The 17,507-nt window shown below is 42.8% G+C and overlaps 1 protein-coding gene across 1 annotated transcript; it reads left to right on the forward strand.

The window, feature by feature from the left end:
• Positions 1 to 7,814: 7,814 nt before the first annotated feature.
• Positions 7,815 to 11,005, forward strand: LOC110509199 (la-related protein 6-like). The gene is made up of 5 exons (XM_021590180.2): positions 7,815 to 7,826; positions 7,868 to 8,043; positions 8,203 to 8,404; positions 9,632 to 9,981; positions 10,219 to 11,005. Exons 1-5 carry the CDS (start codon positions 7,815 to 7,817, stop codon positions 11,003 to 11,005), a joined length of 1,527 nt encoding a protein of 508 aa, XP_021445855.2.
• Positions 11,006 to 17,507: the final 6,502 nt, after the last annotated feature.

Here is a 17,507-nt window from a genome sequence, read left to right on the forward strand (position 1 = left end):
GGGAGACTCTGTCCATAGGACAACAATCAGTCGTATATTGCACAAATCTGGCCTTTATGGAAGAGTGACAAGAAGAAAGCCATTTCTTAAAGATATCCATAAAAAGTGTTGTTTAAAGTTTGCCACAAGCCACCTGGGAGACACACCAAATATGTGGAAGGTGCTCTGGTCAGATGAAACCAAAATTGAACTTTTTGGCAACAATGCAAAACGTTATGTTTGGCGTAAAAGCAACACAGCTGAACACACCATCCCCACTGTTAAACATGGTGGTGGCAGCATCATGGTTTGGGCCTGCTTTTCTTCAGCAGGGACAGGGAAAATGGTTAAAATTGATGGGAAGATGGATGGAGCCAAATACAGGACCATTCTGGAAGAAAACCTGATGGAGTCTGCAAAAGACCTGAGACTGGGACGGAGATTTGTCTTCCAACAAGACAATGATCCAAAACATAAAGCAAAATATACAATGGAATGGTTCAAAAATAAACATATCCAGGTGTTAGAATGGCCAAGTCAAAGTCCAGACCTGAATCCAATCGAGAATCTGTGGAAAGAACTGAAAACTGCTGTTCACAAATGCTCTCCATCCAACCTCACTGAGCTCGAGCTGTTTTGCAAGGAGGAATGGGAAAAAATGTCAGTCTCTCGATGTGCAAAACTGATAGAGACATACCCCAAGCGACTTACAGCTGTAATCGCAGCAAAAGGTGGCGCTACAAAGTATTAACTTAAGGGGGCTGAATAATTTTGCACGCCCAATTTTTCAGTTTTTGATTTGTTAAAAAAGTTTGAAATATCCAATAAATGTCGTTCCACTTCATGATTGTGTCCCACTTGTTGTTGATTCTTCACAAAAAAATACAGTTTTATATCTTTATGTTTGAAGCCTGAAATGTGGCAAAAGGTCGCAAAGTTCAAGGGGGCCAAATACTTTCGCAAGGCACTGTATCAAGAACAACTCCAGGTATCGTCAACAAGCGGACAGCCGCCGGACTCCAGCTCCCCACTACTGCATTTGGCAGAGGGTATGGCTGTCCACATGGGACCTGCCCCTTCGGGTAGAGTCCTGCAAACTGTCCCCCCATTTCATTGGTCCGTTTCCCATCTCTAGAGTCCTTAGTTCCACTGCTGTCCATCTCTTGTTACCCCGTACCCTCCGTATTCACCCTACGTTCCATGTGTCTAGGATTAAGCCAGTGTCTCACAGTCCTTTGTCTTCTATCCCCAGGCCCACCCCCATTCCCTGTGTCATTGATGGCCATTCGGCCTACATGGTAAAATGTCTCCTGGGTGTTCGACCACGGGGCAGAGGTTTCCAGTACCTGGTTGACTGGGGGGGTTACGGCCCGGTGGAGAGGTGCTGAGTTCCCGTTAGAGATATCCTGGATCCAGCTCTCATCACAGACTTCCACCGCCGACACCCCGGTTAACCAGGTAGGACGCCGTGTGGTGTCCCTAGAGGGGGGTTACTGTCACTCCCTGATCTGTTTCAACTGTCTTGTAATTGTCTCTTCCCCCTCCAGGTGTCGCTTATTATCCCTGGTGCATATATCCCTGTGTTTCCTGTCTCTCTGTGCCAGTTCGTCTTGTTTTTTAAGTCACCCTGCGTTTTTCCCCTACTCCTGCTTCTATTCTCTTTTGCTAGTCCTGGTTTTCGACCCTTGCCTGTTTTCTGGACTCCGTACCCGCCTGCCTGACCATTCTGCCTGCCAAGATCTCGAGCCTGCCTGCCACTCTGTATCTCCTGGACTCTGAACTGGTTTTGACCTTTTGCCTGTCCACAACCATTCTCTTGCCTACCCATTTTGGATAGTTTAATAAATATCAAGACTCAAACCATCTGCCTCAAGTGTCTGCATCTGGGTCTCGCCTTGTGTCTCCTTCCTGAGCGGTATGATGGCTGCGTGGTCCCATGGTGTTTATACTTGCATACTATTGTTTGTACAGATGAACGTGGTACCTTCAGGCATTTGGAAATTGCTCCTAAGGATGAACAAGACTTGTGAAGGTCTACAATTTTTTTCTGAGGTCTTGGCTGATTTCTTTTGATTTTCATATGATGTCAATTAAAGAGGCACTGAAATACATCCACAGGTACACCTCCAATTGACTCAAATGATGTCAATTAGCCTAAAGCCATGACATAATTTTCTGGAATTTTCCAAGGTGTTTAAAGGCACAGTCAACTTAGTGCATGTAAACTTCTGACCCACTGGAATTATAATACAGTGAATGATAAGTGAAATAAGTCTGTAAAGAATTGTTGGAACGATTACTTGTGTCATGCACAAAGATGTCCTAACCGACTTGCCAAAACTATAGTTTGTTAATAAGAAATTGATGTTGAGTTTTAATGACTCTAACTTAATTGTATGTTAACTTCTGACTTCAACTGTGTACAGTGCATTCGGAAAGTATTCAGACCCCTTGACTTTTTCCACATTTTGTTACATTACAGCCTTATTCTAAAATTGATTAAAAATTAAAATCGTCATTAATCTACACATAATACCCCATAAATTTCACTGTATATAATCATTAACCATATTACCCCGGATACCATACATTGCCAGCTGCTACTTCTCTGATGAGTGGGTCTTCTAGGTTTACAAGTGCACAGCAAGTCTGCACCAGCACATTACTATAACAACACAGATAAGGTGGCATGATTTGGAAATATTTTAGTCAAACATTTGCCCTCTCAACATGAATTCTGTTTCTTGCTATTGTCACGATCGTCGTCGTGAGGAGACCAAGGCGCAGCGTGATATGAATACATGTTCTATATTTAATGAAGAAAGAACACTGAAACAAACTTACAAAACAAACAAACGTGACGCTATATAATCTAAATGTGCATACACAGGCAACTAGACATAGATATAGATAATAACCCACGAAATACCCAAAGTACCCACAGAATATTACTGCCTAAATATGGTTCCCAATCAGAGACAACGATAAACAGCTGCCTCTAATTGAGAACCAATCTAGGCAACCATAGACATACATAAACACCTAGAAGGTAAACAACCCCATAAACCTACAAAACCCCTAGACAGTACAAAACACATACATCACCCATGTCACACCCTGACCTAACCAACATATATTTAAAAAAAACTCAAGTCAGGGTGTGACAGCTATGTTGTTTGTGCGATGTATCTCACGCTCTGTGAAACTTTCGTGATTCAGGAATGGAGGAATGTTTACTGTGACTCCTGCAGACATCAAGCTCTGGATAAAGAAGCCTTTGTCTGCCAAAATCATGTAACCAGACGTTAAGATCTTCTCAAACCCCAACTTCTGGACAATGGCTTTGTCTGACACAGATCCTGGATACAGATCACTGCAGTATGTCATCACCGCATTAGGTGCAACTGCCAGGAGAAAATCATATCAACACAAATGAGTTTATGTTGGATTCAGGCTAAACTTTGAACATTGAGATATTAAAGACATGATAGATCAGACACATAGTATATAAAGGAGTGAGATCTGTAGAGTGTCTGGAATGTGCTGGGTGGATGGGAGAGAGTCACGGGAGTGCGATAGGTGATACGAGAGGACATCTGTGGATTAGGCGAAGGAGGGGTTGAGGTCAGGAGGTGAGGTCAGATCCCCTGAAGGGACTAATAATGGTTTAGTATCATGTTACCCTGTTACTGTGAAACCATAAGATGTAAGGATTGGCAAGAAGGAGGAGTGTCCAAAGTGGAGTATATATTCTTGTGATGGTTGGAACATGTTTTTGTCTGAATTCCAGCTGTAACGGCCCTTTGAGAAAAATTCAACTTGGTTAAGCTTCTCTAGTGTCCGTGAGTTATTTACTCTAGGATAGGTCCCTGGTGGGGGGTTTCCCCCTGCAAGATCTGTAAAAGGGACAAAAGTCCCAGCTGCAGTAGGTTTTTGTAAGAGGAGAGTTCTAGAAGATAGTGAGTTAAAAAAACAAAAAGAAAAGATGGGATATTCGAACATTGTTTGATTTATGTGTAGTAGCAGTATCAATATGGAAAGAGGTTGGTTTTTGTCTAAATTACAGCTGTAAGGACCCGTTTGGAAGAATGTAAATGTGGTTAAGCTTCTCTAGTGTCCGTGAGTTATTTACTCTGAAAAATGTAGAACCTAACACTAGTCAAGGATCATATCACCTCCACCTTACCTGCCACCCTAGACCCACTTCAATTTGCTTGCCACCCCAATAGATACACAGACATTTCAATCGCCTGCACACTGCTCTGTCCCATCTGGACAAGAGGAATACCTATGTAAGAATGCTGTTCATTGACTGTAGCTCAGCACTCAACACCATAGTACCCTCCAAGCTCATCATCAAGCTCGAGGCCCTGTGTCTGAATCCCACCCTGTGCAACTGGGTCCTGTACTTCCTGACAGGGTTGCCCCCAGGTGGTGAAGGTAGGAAACAACACCTCTTTGCTGATCCTCAACACTGGGGCCCCACAAGGGTGCATGCTCAGCCCCCTCCTGTACTCCCTCTTCACCCACGACTGTGTGTCCAAGCACGCCTCCAACTCAATCATCAAGTTTTGCAGAGGACACAACAGTAGTTGGCTTGATTACCAACAATGTTGCGACAGCCTGCAGGGTGGACTTAAGGAAACAGCAGAGGGAGCACCCCCCCCCCCCCCCCCCCCCATATCCACATCGATGGGACCGCAGTGGAGAAGGTGGAAAGCTTCTCCGCATTGGAGAAGTTCCTCGGCATACACATCGCTGACAAACTGAAATGGTCCATCCACACAGACAGTGTGGTGAAGATGGTGCAACAGCGCCTCTTCAACCTCAGGAGGCTAAAGAATTGTGTATTAAAACACCTAAAACCCTCACAAACTTTTACAGATGCACAATTGAGAGCATCCTGTCGGGCTGTATCACCGCCTAGTACGGCAACTGCACCGCCCACAACATACTGACTCAACTCTAGCCACTTTAATAATGGAAAAATGTATGGATAAAATGTATCCCTGGACACTTTAAACAATGCCACTTCATATAATGTTTTTATGCCCTACATTACTCATCTCATATATATATATATATATATATATTGTATATGCATTGTCGGAACTAGAAGCACAAGCATTTTGCTACACTCGCATTAACATCTGCTAACCATGTGTATGTGACAAATAAAATGTGATTTGATTTGAGATGTTATAACAAAATGAGATAAGTAAGGGTTTACACATTTTTTGAGAACTTCCGGAAGTGAACGATGGGATGTGAACGATGGTAGACGACACACCCCCTTCAACATGCATACTATAAACAGACCAAACTCATCTTGCCTTCTCTTACTATCTTTGGTTTCTGTGAGAGAAAAAAGCATTGCTGCGTCCAGAAACGACCCATCGTTGGATTACTTTCGATTTCTAGAAAGTGTTGTACTCAATTACTTCGTTCAATGGTGAGCTCACCCGTGATGAATTACAATAGTAATTACTATTAGCTAATTCATATTGCAGTTTATGTCAGCCGAGAGTTATAAAAATATGACCGCTTGTATTTTTAGCGCTAGGACAAATGTAGCCTACATTTTTTTTTTTTGGGATGATTGTGTTATGCTGTAGATACTTCTGTGAATGTCTGAACATTGAATCCAAAAATAAACTGCTCACATTCAGGACATAACTTTGTAAGGACTGCGTTTGTGCAAAATGTTTCTGAAAAAACAGTGTGGCTCAAATGCTGATTGCTGCGAAACTGGCTGTTCTATATAAGCTTTCTAATCACACCGGTTTGATCGTGCTAAAGGGACCACTGTAGAATGATCACACCCCTGTGTTGGTACATGTGTAAAGGTTAAAAACAATATGTTACTTATCCTTTTATCTGTAAAATGTATTGTACAACAAGTTACATTTGTTTTTATCACTTTATAAATGTAATTATGGGGTTCCACCCTGTAAATGTAATTTGCCTGGTAATGCACAATTGGAGAAGGAGAGATGACTGAAACAGGAACCAACTTTGCCACGATTCATACAGTGGATACAAATGAATGTCGTATTTAAGGCTCTCTCATACTAATTGATTACACAATGTAAACGCATATGATTCCAGTTTGTCAGTGTGTGGTGGTTGTTTATTTCTACATTAGAAAGGAAAACTTTTATGAACGATGACAACACTTCCATGTCGATCTGAACCTTGCTGTTGGAAAACCACATTAGTGCCGACTTTCGGCTGTTGCAAATGCAACTCCCCCGACTTCACTCCTTGACTTTCGTCTACAGTCGGTTGCTTTAGCCTTAAAACTCAAACGCGCAGAGAGTCTCATTTCATACAAGCTCATTTGGTGAAACACGGCCTCCCATTCATTTCCAATGGAAGGAAAGCGGAGAGGGCGGGGAACGGTTGGGCAGTGCGAACGTGGCGTGGGAGGTGGTGAAAAAGTTCAGCATTTCCCAACTTTATGAAAATTACCAGCTGCGACAGCTTGGCGATGACCAATCATACCGAGTGGTTTCCATGACGAAGAGGTTAATAACTCTACCTACATGTACATATTACCTCAATTACCTTGTCTATATGACCCCGCTCATTGACTGTACCGGTACCCACTGTATATAGTCTCGCTATGGTTATTTTACTGCTGCTCTTTAATTACTTGTTCCTTTTATTATTCTTATTCTGATTTTTTTAAACTGCATTGTTGGTTAAGGGCTTTTAAGTAAGCACTTCACTGTAAGGTTGTATTCGGCGCATGTGACAAATACAATTTGATTTGTTGTATATACATTTTATTAGTGCAGATTTCTCATGTAGATAACACGAAACGTAAGCGGATTCATATGACCTTATCTCTTCAGCTTCCTCTCTCTTCTGGGAAACCATCGACATACATTTTTCAGCAAGTGTTGCGTTGATCATGAAAAGGATAAGACACATGCCCATGGTCGCAGAAACACACACACACACTTCTAGCCCTTCACTTGAGAATTCCACACTGTTGGCATAGGTTGTTTTTACACCAGTCTTAAAAGGCCCACGTCGACCACCGAACGCCGCCCAAACAAGGAGAGGAGCCGACTTCGGCGGAAGTCGTGACACTTCCTGTGATGTAATAATTACCATGGTAATGTAGAATGTTCATTTAAATTATTCTAACTGACGTGGCTCATGAAATGGAATGTATTTTTTTCCGTAATGTAATTTGAGTTGGTTCAACAAATCACAACAGATTGATGGGAACACTTCCTGCTTTTACTTCCTGCCTTTACTTCCTGCTTTGCGCTTATGGGTACACGCGTTGGCCGCCAGTCCACCCGTTATGCCATCATTTACTTGAATGGGGACACCTGTTCTATTCATTCTTATGTCTATGGGGTCAATGCTCAATACTTCTGTAAATGTGCCATTACATGAATTACATGAACAAAGGGGGAAAAGAATAGAACATAGGCAGGGGATGGCCAGGGATGTTCTCTTGATAAGTGCGTCAATTAGACCATTTTACTGTCCTGCTAAGCATTCAAAATGTAATGAGTACTTGGTGTCAGGGAAAATGTAAAGAGTAAAAAGTAGATTATTTTCTTTAGGAATGTAGTGGAGTAAAAGTTGTAAAAAAAATATAAATAGTAAAGTCAAGTACAGATACCCCAAAAAACAACTTAAGTAGTACTTAAAAGTATTTTTACTGAAGTACTTTACACCACTGGAAAAGAAGGAGATGTGAGATGGCCATAGAATCACATTGTTGCATCACCAGCTGTAGAATCACCCATTACTCTAAGTTCTAGATTGCCGATGATTGGAAGTACGGAATCACAGAACTCAAACGTGTCACAATGGACCAGAAGGTACTAAATCCTGTTAAGATGTTCTGTGGCTTCACATTCAGAAGAACCTCCCCTGCCCTCGACCTGGCTTGCTGCTCTCCCTCGCAAGCAGCATGTCCTCAGCAGCCTGTGTTTCAGAGAACCCAAGGCAAAGCCCTTTCACGCCAGGACGCTACCCAGACATACCCATGTCTCCAACTGCCCTCTCTAAAGGCGACACACTGAGTTGCCAGGATGGGTAAGACTTTAGATGATCAACTCACATAGAAAACATTGTACCTTGTTGATTGATATTGCATAGGTCTGTAGCGAATCAGAATGTCAAAGCATATAGAAATAATGTAGTTTGTATTTGTGTTGTATATTGAGATGCTAAGAGAAACTAATTGTCCCATAGGCTCTTCACTAAACTTGCTAGCCAATCGGCGGAGTCCTCCAGCATGACATCAGGGTCATGTGACCTGAGCAGGCAGATCGTGTCCCAGTTGGAGTGCTACCTGTCCAATGAACACCTGGCAGAGGATGGCTTCCTGCTCAAACACGTCCAGAGGAATAGGATGGGATACGTCAGCCTCAAGCTGCTCACCTCCTTCAAAAAGGTAATGCCAGCTTTATGAGATCAAGGTGGTTCCCTCATTTGCTATTTTATTAGGACCCCCTTTAGGCTGTTACAAAATAATCAGCTACTCTTCCTGTTTCAAAACATGAAACATGACATAATACAGAACAGTAGTAGACAAGAACAGCTCAAGGAGAGAACTACATACATTTATTTCTTAAAGGCGCACACAGCCTACATATCAATGCATACACACAAACTGTCTAGGTCAAATAGGGGAGAGGCGTTGTGCCCTGAGGTGTTGCTTTATCTGTCTTTTGAAACCAGGTTTTCTGTTTATTTGAGCAATATGCAATGGAATGGAGTTCCACACAATAATGGCTCTATATAATACTGTACGCTTTGTTGAATTTGTTCTGGATTTGGGGACTATGAAAATACCCCTGGTGACATGTCTGGTGGGGTAAGTGTGTGGGTCAGAGCAGTGCGTAAGTTGACTATGCAAACAATTTAACACATTCATGTTTCTTATAAAAAGAAGAAGTGATGCAGTCTGTCTCAACTCTTAGCCAAGAGAGACTGGCATGCATAGTATTTATATCAGCCCTCTGACTACAATGAAGAGCAAGACATGCCACTCTGTTCATTCACTCCAATGACTCTCAAAATTCTAATTCAAGAATTCCTTTACAGCCAATTTACTATGATGGTGAATATTATGTAAGCCTGGTCTGAAAAATATTTTGCTGTCTTGCCAACTACAATGACCAAAGGAGTTGACAAGACCATACAAACAGATCTGTGACCAGGCTATGTAGATATTGGTAAGGCTTGAAAACACAACCCAAAGCAAACCTGTTGTACGTACGGCATGTTTAACAAACCAAACCTGGGCCATGTTTAGTAGCCAAATGTTGAACACTGCAGATAGAAATGCCATGAACCGATGCCAGGAATAGAACAAACATGCTTCACTGTCATGTAGACGTGGAGGATGATCATTGTCATGCAGATGTGAAGGATGATCATTGACATGGAGATGTGAAGGATGATCACTGACATGTAGATGTGAAGGATGATCACTGACATGTAGATGTGGAGGATGATCACTGACATGTAGATGTGGAGAATGATGTGATTCTTTATTCTACATGTCAGAGTGGCATGTTCGCTCTACGTTCCAAAACGTTGCACCTTGCTATTTCGTTTTTGTAAATAATCAGTTGTACTTGATTAACCTGCCTGGTAAAATACCTGTGTGTCTCAGATGAAGGAGCTGACGAGAGACTGGCGCACCACCCTGGCCGCAGCGCTGTGCTCTGATTCGCTGGAGGTCAACAGGGAAGGGACCAAAGTGAGGCGCAGAGAGCCTCTGCCTGATTGGCTGTTGAGTGCCCCTAACAGCAAGCTGCTACTAGCCTGGAACCTGTTTGGGGAAAACACAGGAAGTGACATCTCTACCCTCAGCAGCTTGGACCAACAGGTAGTCCTAGAGAAAGCTCTGAAGCTGTTCAGTGCCCATGCTGCCGTGGCCTCGCTGCGTATCCTCCGTCCTGGGAAAGAGCTTCCTGTGGAGCTGAGACGCCATGCCAGGAGGCATGCCGAGCTGGGCCGCAGGTAAAACCAAAGGCAGCGTTTGCTGACTATTGATCATCAATATTGTCCTCAATTAGGGCAGTCTCTATGAAGTCCCGACATTGCTTCTCACTTTAGATACCTGTTAGTGTAATTTTACAGGACTGACAGACATGGGCGCTGTCCTATATACATAATTACAAAGAAATGCATTGCAAGACTATTGTGCACTGGGAAAATATGGCAAAATCTCTCAACTGTTGTTTTCCATATCATCAGGACGTGTGCTGTGGTGGAGTTTGAGACCCTGGAGGGGGCCAGGTTGGCCTACCGAGCACTGCAGAGAGGAGGAGCAGAGGGGGCCGTGGTTTGTGTCGCCAGCCTGGGCAGCCCTGGCACGCGCTCACCCCCCTCCTCCTCGTCCCACCCCACCAACCGGCAGGCGGAGAAGGAGGGTGAGGAGGACCCCAAGCCAGATGGAGGCCCCGAGGTGACTAAGGTGTCCCAGAAAAATCCCAAGGTGAAATCGAGATGTTTCACCAACAGCTCCCTGAAGGATCCGGTCCCGTCTAGATGTTTCATAAACGACTCTATGAAGCATCCGGAACTACTGAAGAGCTTAGAGTCTGACCCTGCCCAGGCCACAGTCCCAACCCTGGGTTCAGCCCCAGCCAGGCTTTCATGCAGAAGGATCCAGCGCCATAAGTCCCTGGACAGCCCCCTGGGCCAGGAGGGTCATTGCCAAACATCACAAAGGGATAGGCCCTCCTCCTCGGACAGCCATGCGTCCCGCGTCCCCCTGGTCCTGTCTAAGCTCCGGGACTTAAGGTCTGGAGGTGTGGGAAGGAGCAGGTGCTCTGGGGACAATGTACAGGAGAAGGTGGCCTGCCCCTGGGTGCAGCGCCAGAAGGTGGCTACTAGCGCGGCCCTACTCCACCCGGAAACCCCGGGCAAGCTGCGGAGACAGACTCTGCCCCTGAGGGTGGTGCGTCTGCCCCAAGGACCCTACGGGACCAAGGGCTTCTATGGAGGCAGGGGAAGAGGGAAGCTAACTCAGCAGCAGTAATCTGTCTGTCTATTGAACAACAAACCTCTTCTGGATGACACCCTGTCTGTCCCTTTAAATGTTTCGACTGATGAAATTAAATATATTGTAGCCATGATTGTTGCCATGATAACAAAAAAAGAGTTAAGTCATCGAAATGAAAGATAAATAAAATATTTTGTCATATTAAACACACAGTATTTGTTGTGAAATACATGTGAGAACTCTCCCTGAGAGCATCAGTTGATGTCTGTGTTATTACTCTGTTATTCACTGACACTTGTGATGTAGTACCAGATCTGAAGCCAGGGGCACTGTTGTCCTGCTTTATGACACAGAATGAAGATAAATGAGTTACACTTTTTCTTTATAGTCAAATAGCTCTAAATGGCCATTTAGATGTGAAAATGTAATGACCATGTCATGAGTATTGTTACAGTTACCTCAGGGCTCTCCAACCCTGTTCTCGGGGAGCTACCTAGTTGTAACTAACTTGATTCAGCTTATGAACCAGCTAACTATTAAAATCAGGTGCAGTAGATTAGGGATGGAGCGAAAACCTACCAGACAGTAGCTCTCTAGGAGCAAGGTTGGAGAGCCCTGCCCTACATGCCTGGCTCTGGTGAAAAGTAGTGTACTATGTAGGGAATAGGGGGCCTATTGGGATGCAGATGTCTCTCCCAACAAGGTTGAGCCTTTACCAGATGTCCCTGTGTAGGATACTGAGGGATCATCTTAGTATCCACCTCTTTGAAACATACTCCATTGATTCCAATGACTCATTTGGTCCAGACAATAATCCACGTGTTGTGGGATTTTCAGGAAGACCTATCTAGTTTCTACAGTACAGCTTTATCCCAGACGTTATCACTGTGCCTTACAGACAGCTTGTTTCACCTTAAGCCCAGCGTTCAGTCTGGTTCAACCACCAGGCTATATTACAGATGTCACCTGACTGACAGTGACACGTTTATAGAAGTAGTGACTGAATACTTCCTCACAATCAAGCCCAAACCTAAACAATGTACAATATAAACCTGGTATAAAACCCCAAATGTAAACAAAGGCTTATTCAGTATTCCATCTTAACCAATACATTGCACAGTATGCTGTGACAGCATGGACCATATGCTGAACATTCCCCACACTCACTAAGGGTGTACCCCAAATGGCAGCCTATTCCCTACGTAGTGCACCACTTTTCACCAGGGCCCAAGTAATGCACTATATAGGGAATAAGGTGCCATTTGGGATGCAACCCAAACCTCGATGGAAAGGATTCCCCTGTATTTCCTACTTCTCCACCAGCAGCGCCCAGCCTTAACAGGAAGCCATTGTGAGGGTCAAATTACCAGGGTTAGAGCTTCCAAGCCCATTCAATTAATTCTTATTTCCATGTTTGACAGTGTCAAATAAATATAATAAAGTAAAGTATACTCATTGTGGTAAGAAAATCCATAGCTATGAAGGCACTTTCCTGTGAAATGTAAGTAAAATCTGTCACAGCTTTCAGAAAGTATCCACAGCCCTTTACTTTCATCACATTTTGTTGATTTGTTGTCACTGGCCTACGCACAATACAACAACGTTAAATTGAAGTTATATTTTTAGAAATGTTTAGAAATGTATTAAAAATGAAGAGCTGAAATGTCTTGAGTATTCAACCCCTTTGTTATGGCAAGCCTAAATAAGTTCAGGAGTAAAAGCATCTTTTCACTTTGTCATTATGGGTTATGGTATGACAAAAACATATTTTTAATGCATTTTGAAAGTATCAATCAAAAGTTTGGACACCTACTCATTCCAGGGTTTTTCTTTTTCTTTATTTTTACTAATTTCTACATTGTAGAATAATAGTGAAGACATTTAAAAACATGAAATAACACATATGGAATCATGTAGTAACCAAAAAAGTGTTACACAAATAAAAACATATTTTATATTTGAGATTCTACAAAATAGCCATCCTTTGCCTTGATGACTGCTTTGCACATTCTCTCAACAAGCTTCTTGAGGTAGTCACCTGGAATGCATTTCAATTAACAGGTGTGCCTTGTTGAAAGTCAATTTGTGGAATTTTGTTCCTTCCTAATGCGTTTTGGCCAATCAGTTGTGTTGTGACAAGGTAGGGGTAGTATACAGAAGATAGCCCTATTTGGTAAAAGACCCTAATATGGCAAGAACAGCTCAACTAAGCAAAGAGAAACGACAGTCCATCACTACTTTAAGACATGAAGGTCAGTCAATCCAGAAAATGTTACCAGTCTCAGAAATTGCATTCCATATAAAAGCTTCAGAAATCAGAAATCTGTCTTTTGGTCTGATGAATCCAAATGTTTGATTTTGGTTCCAACCCCCGTGTCTTTGTGAGATGCAGAGTAGGTGAACGGATTATCTCTCCATGAAGCATGGAGGAGAAGGTGTGATGGTGCTTTGCTGGTGACACTGTTTGTGATTTATTTAGTATTCAAGACACACTTAACCAGCATGGCTACCACAGTATTCTGCAGCAATATGCCATCCCATCTGGTTTGCACTTAGTGGGACTATCATTTGTTTTTCAACAGGACAATGGCCCAACACACCTCCAGGCTGTGTAAGGGCTATTAGACCAAGAAGGAGAGTGATGGAGTGCTGCATCAGATGACCTGGAATCCATAATCACCCAACCTCAACCCAATTGAGATGGTTTGGGGTGAGTTGGACTGCAGAGTGAAGGAAAAGCAGCCAACAAGAGCTCAGCATATGTGGGAACTACTCCAAGGCGGTTTCAAAAGCATTCCAGGTGAAGCTGGTTGAGAGAATGCCAAGAGTCTGTAAAGCTGTCAAGGGTGGCTACTTTGAAAAATATAAATATATTTTATTTGTTTAACACTTTGCTTACTACATGATTCCATATGTGTTATTTAATAGTTTCGATGTCATTACTATTATTCTACATTGTAGAAAATAGAAAAAATAAAGAAAAACCCTTGAATGAGTAGGTGTGTCCAAATTTTGAATGGTAAAATGATCGTATTTTCCATGACAACATGTGGAGCCTCAAATAGAATTAACAAACAAATGATCAAAAACGAATATTTAGCTGTTAGCAAGGCAAGTTGTTGTATTTTGAGACGTTTTGTGGTTAGAATTGCAGTATGTTGTGATGTGTACCCAGGTGCAGAGAAGAGACCAGACGAGAAATCAGCGGATAAACATAAAACTTTACTGAGAAACGGTAATGGAAGGATCACAGTAACACTAGGAAAACAACAAACACTAAGACTCGAAAACTCACTCAGGAGACAAATGCACATGGCAGATAATTCCAGCTTCAGCAAAGGACAACAGAAAACACACCTCTGTTAACCTGTTGAGTGTAGGGGGCAGTATTTTGATGTTTGGATGAAAAACTTACCCAAATTAAACTGCCTATTTCTCAGGCCCAGAAGCTAGAATATGCATATATGCCAGATTAGGATAGAAAACACTCTAACGTTTCCAAAACAGTCAGAATATTGTCTGTGAGTATAATAGAACTAATATTGCAGGCGAAAACCTGAGGAAAATCCAACTAGGAAGTGCCTCTTATTTTGAAATCTCCCTGTCCCATTGCATGCCTTCCCTCCATTTAAAGGGGTATCAACCAGATTCCTTTCCCTATGGCTTCCACATGGTGTGAAAAGTCTTTAGACATAGTTTCAGCACTTTATTCTGAAAAATGAGTGAGAACAATCACATCGCGTCAGTGGATGGCTGGGTGTCCCTAGAGTTTTGCATGCGCCAACAGCTTGGGAGCAGACATTTTCTCTCTCTCGCTCCTATTGAATAAGCTACAGTCCGGTTAAAATATTATCGATTATTTATTGTAAAAACAACCTGAGGATTGATTATAAAAAAACGTTTGACATGTTTCTACGAATTTTACGGATACTATTTGGAACATTTATTGTGTAACTGGGAGTCTCGTGAGTGCAAACAGCCGAAGATCATCAAAGGTAAGAGATTCATTTTATTGCTTTTCTGACTTTCGTGACCAGTCTACTTTGCTGCTAACTGTTTGTAATGTTCTGTCTGCTGAGAGAGATGATCTCACATAAACGCTTGGTCTGCTTTTGCTGTAAAGCTTTTTTTAAATCTGGGACGACAGCTAAACTGTGCTTTGCTGTATTGAACTTGTGATTTCATGAAAATTAAATATTTTTAGTAATTTAATTTGAATTTGGTGCTCTGCAATTCAGCGGATGTTGACAAAAATTATCCCGCTAACAGGATGGGTGCGCCAAAAAGTTAACAGGGAAATCATAACGAGTAAATAGGACAGAGCTCTCTGCTGCCCTCTGGTGACAGGTGGAACCATGATATATTTTAGACATGAGCTATTAACTTTTGACGGACAGGTTGTATCTGGACGATCAAAAACGGTTGCTTAGCAACTGGTATCACCGTATCACCAAAATAAGTTCCAATCATTGTCTAATCGTTGTAATTGGAGGATAGCTGTGAGGGTGATCGAATCAGAATCAAATCCTCTGTTCTCCTCGAGCTTATTGATGAAAGAATGTTCATATTTGAAGATGGATAAAGGCCAGTATTTTTGGCACATGACATGGGATGGATTAGCTAATGAGACTGGTACCCAGGCTAGGAAAACCCTTTCTCAGGTGCCGCTCCAGTCTCCATAAATGTTGGGTTGAGATCTGGTGAAGGAGACGGCCATGGCATATGGTTTACAGCAGCGGTTCCCAATCTAGGGGTCGTGACCACATGTGGGGTGCCCTGACATGAAAATGGGGTGGCGGGACAATTTCCAAAAACCTGGTAAAAGTAAATAAGTTGTTTTTGTCTCTTAAAATCATTGTAATGTGGTTAACCTTAAAAATCTAACTGAAAATTGGTGAAATCTAAACTTTAAATTTAGAGCACCTTTAGAGCTGGGGAAAAGGCTGCAATTGACCATTGGACTTGAATCATTCCCACGGTGAATGGCTAAGCCTGCTACGCTATACAACTACACACTATTGCAGTGACTAGTGATATGGTGAAAACTAGGCACACAAACTCACATCAATAGCTTTGTCAGATAACACTGTGAAACTAAGAATTGATGCTATAGCTAGCAATCAAGAGGACACTGACTGAACGACTCAAACTCCCCACCTTGTGCTCTTCCAATGGATTTTAGCTGTGAGGGACAAGATGCATTGACTTTTGTTTGCTACATGTCGTAGGATGCTATTTACGAGGACATACAGTGGGGAGAAAAAGTATTTGAGACACTGCCGATTTTGCAGGTTTTCCTACTTACAACGCATGTAGAGGTCTGTAATTTTTTTTATCATAGGTACACTTCAACTGTGAGAGACGGAATCTAAAACAAAAATACAGAAAATCACATTGTATGATTTTTAAGTAATTAATTTGCATTTTATTGCATGACATAAGTATTTGATTCATCAGTAAAGCAGAACTTAATATTTGGTACAGAAACCTTTGTTTGCAATTACAGAGATCATACGTTTCCTGTAGTTCTTGACCAGGTTTGCACACACTGCAGCAGGGATTTTGGCCCTCTCCTCCATACAGACCTTCTCCAGATCCTTCATGTTTCGGGGCTGTCGCTGGGCAATACGGACTTTCAGCCCCCTCCAAAGATTTTATATTGGGTTAAGGTCTGGAGACTGGCTAGGCCAATCCAGGACCTTGAGATGCTTCTTATGGAGCCACTCCTTAGTTGCCCTAGCTGTGCGTTTCGGGTCGTTGTCATGCCGGAAGATCCAGCCACGACCCTTCTTCAATGCTCTTATTGAGGGAAGGAGGTTACTGGCCAAGATCTCCCCTCAATATGGTGCAGTCGTCCTGTCCCCAAAGAGTGATGTTTCCACCTTCATGCTTCACGGTTGGGATGGCGTTCTTGGGGTTGTACTCATCCTTCTTCTTCCTCCAAACACGGCGAGTGGAGTTTAGACCAAAAAGCTGCATTTTTGTCTCATCAGACCACATGACCTTCTCCCATCCCTCCTCTTGATCATCCAGATGGTCATTGGCAAACTTCAGACGGGCCTGGACATGCGCTGGCTTGAGCAGGGGGACCTTGCGTGCGCTGCAGGATTTTAATCCATGGCGGCGTAGTGTGTTACTAATGGTTTTCTTTGAGACTGTGGTCCCAGCTCTCTTCAGGTCATTTACCAGGTCCTGCTGTGTAGTTTTGGGCTGATCCCTCACCTTCCTCATGATCAATGATGCCCCACGAGGTGAGATCTTGCATGGAGCCCCAGACCGAGGGTGATTGACCGTCATCTTGAACTTCTTCCATTTTCTAATAATTGCGCCAACAGTTGTTGCCTTCTCACCAAGCTGCTTGCCTATTGTCCTGTAGCCCATTACAGCCTTGTGCAGGTCTACAATTTTATCCCTCATGTCCTTACACAGCTCCCTGGTCTTGGCCATTGTGGAGAGGTTGGAGTCTGTTTAATTGAGTGTGTGGACAGGTGTCTTTTATACAGGTAACGAGTTCAAACAGGTGCAGTTAATACAGGTA

Source organism: Oncorhynchus mykiss, chromosome 28, assembly GCF_013265735.2.
Source record: "Oncorhynchus mykiss isolate Arlee chromosome 28, USDA_OmykA_1.1, whole genome shotgun sequence".
NCBI lineage: Eukaryota > Metazoa > Chordata > Actinopteri > Salmoniformes > Salmonidae > Oncorhynchus > Oncorhynchus mykiss.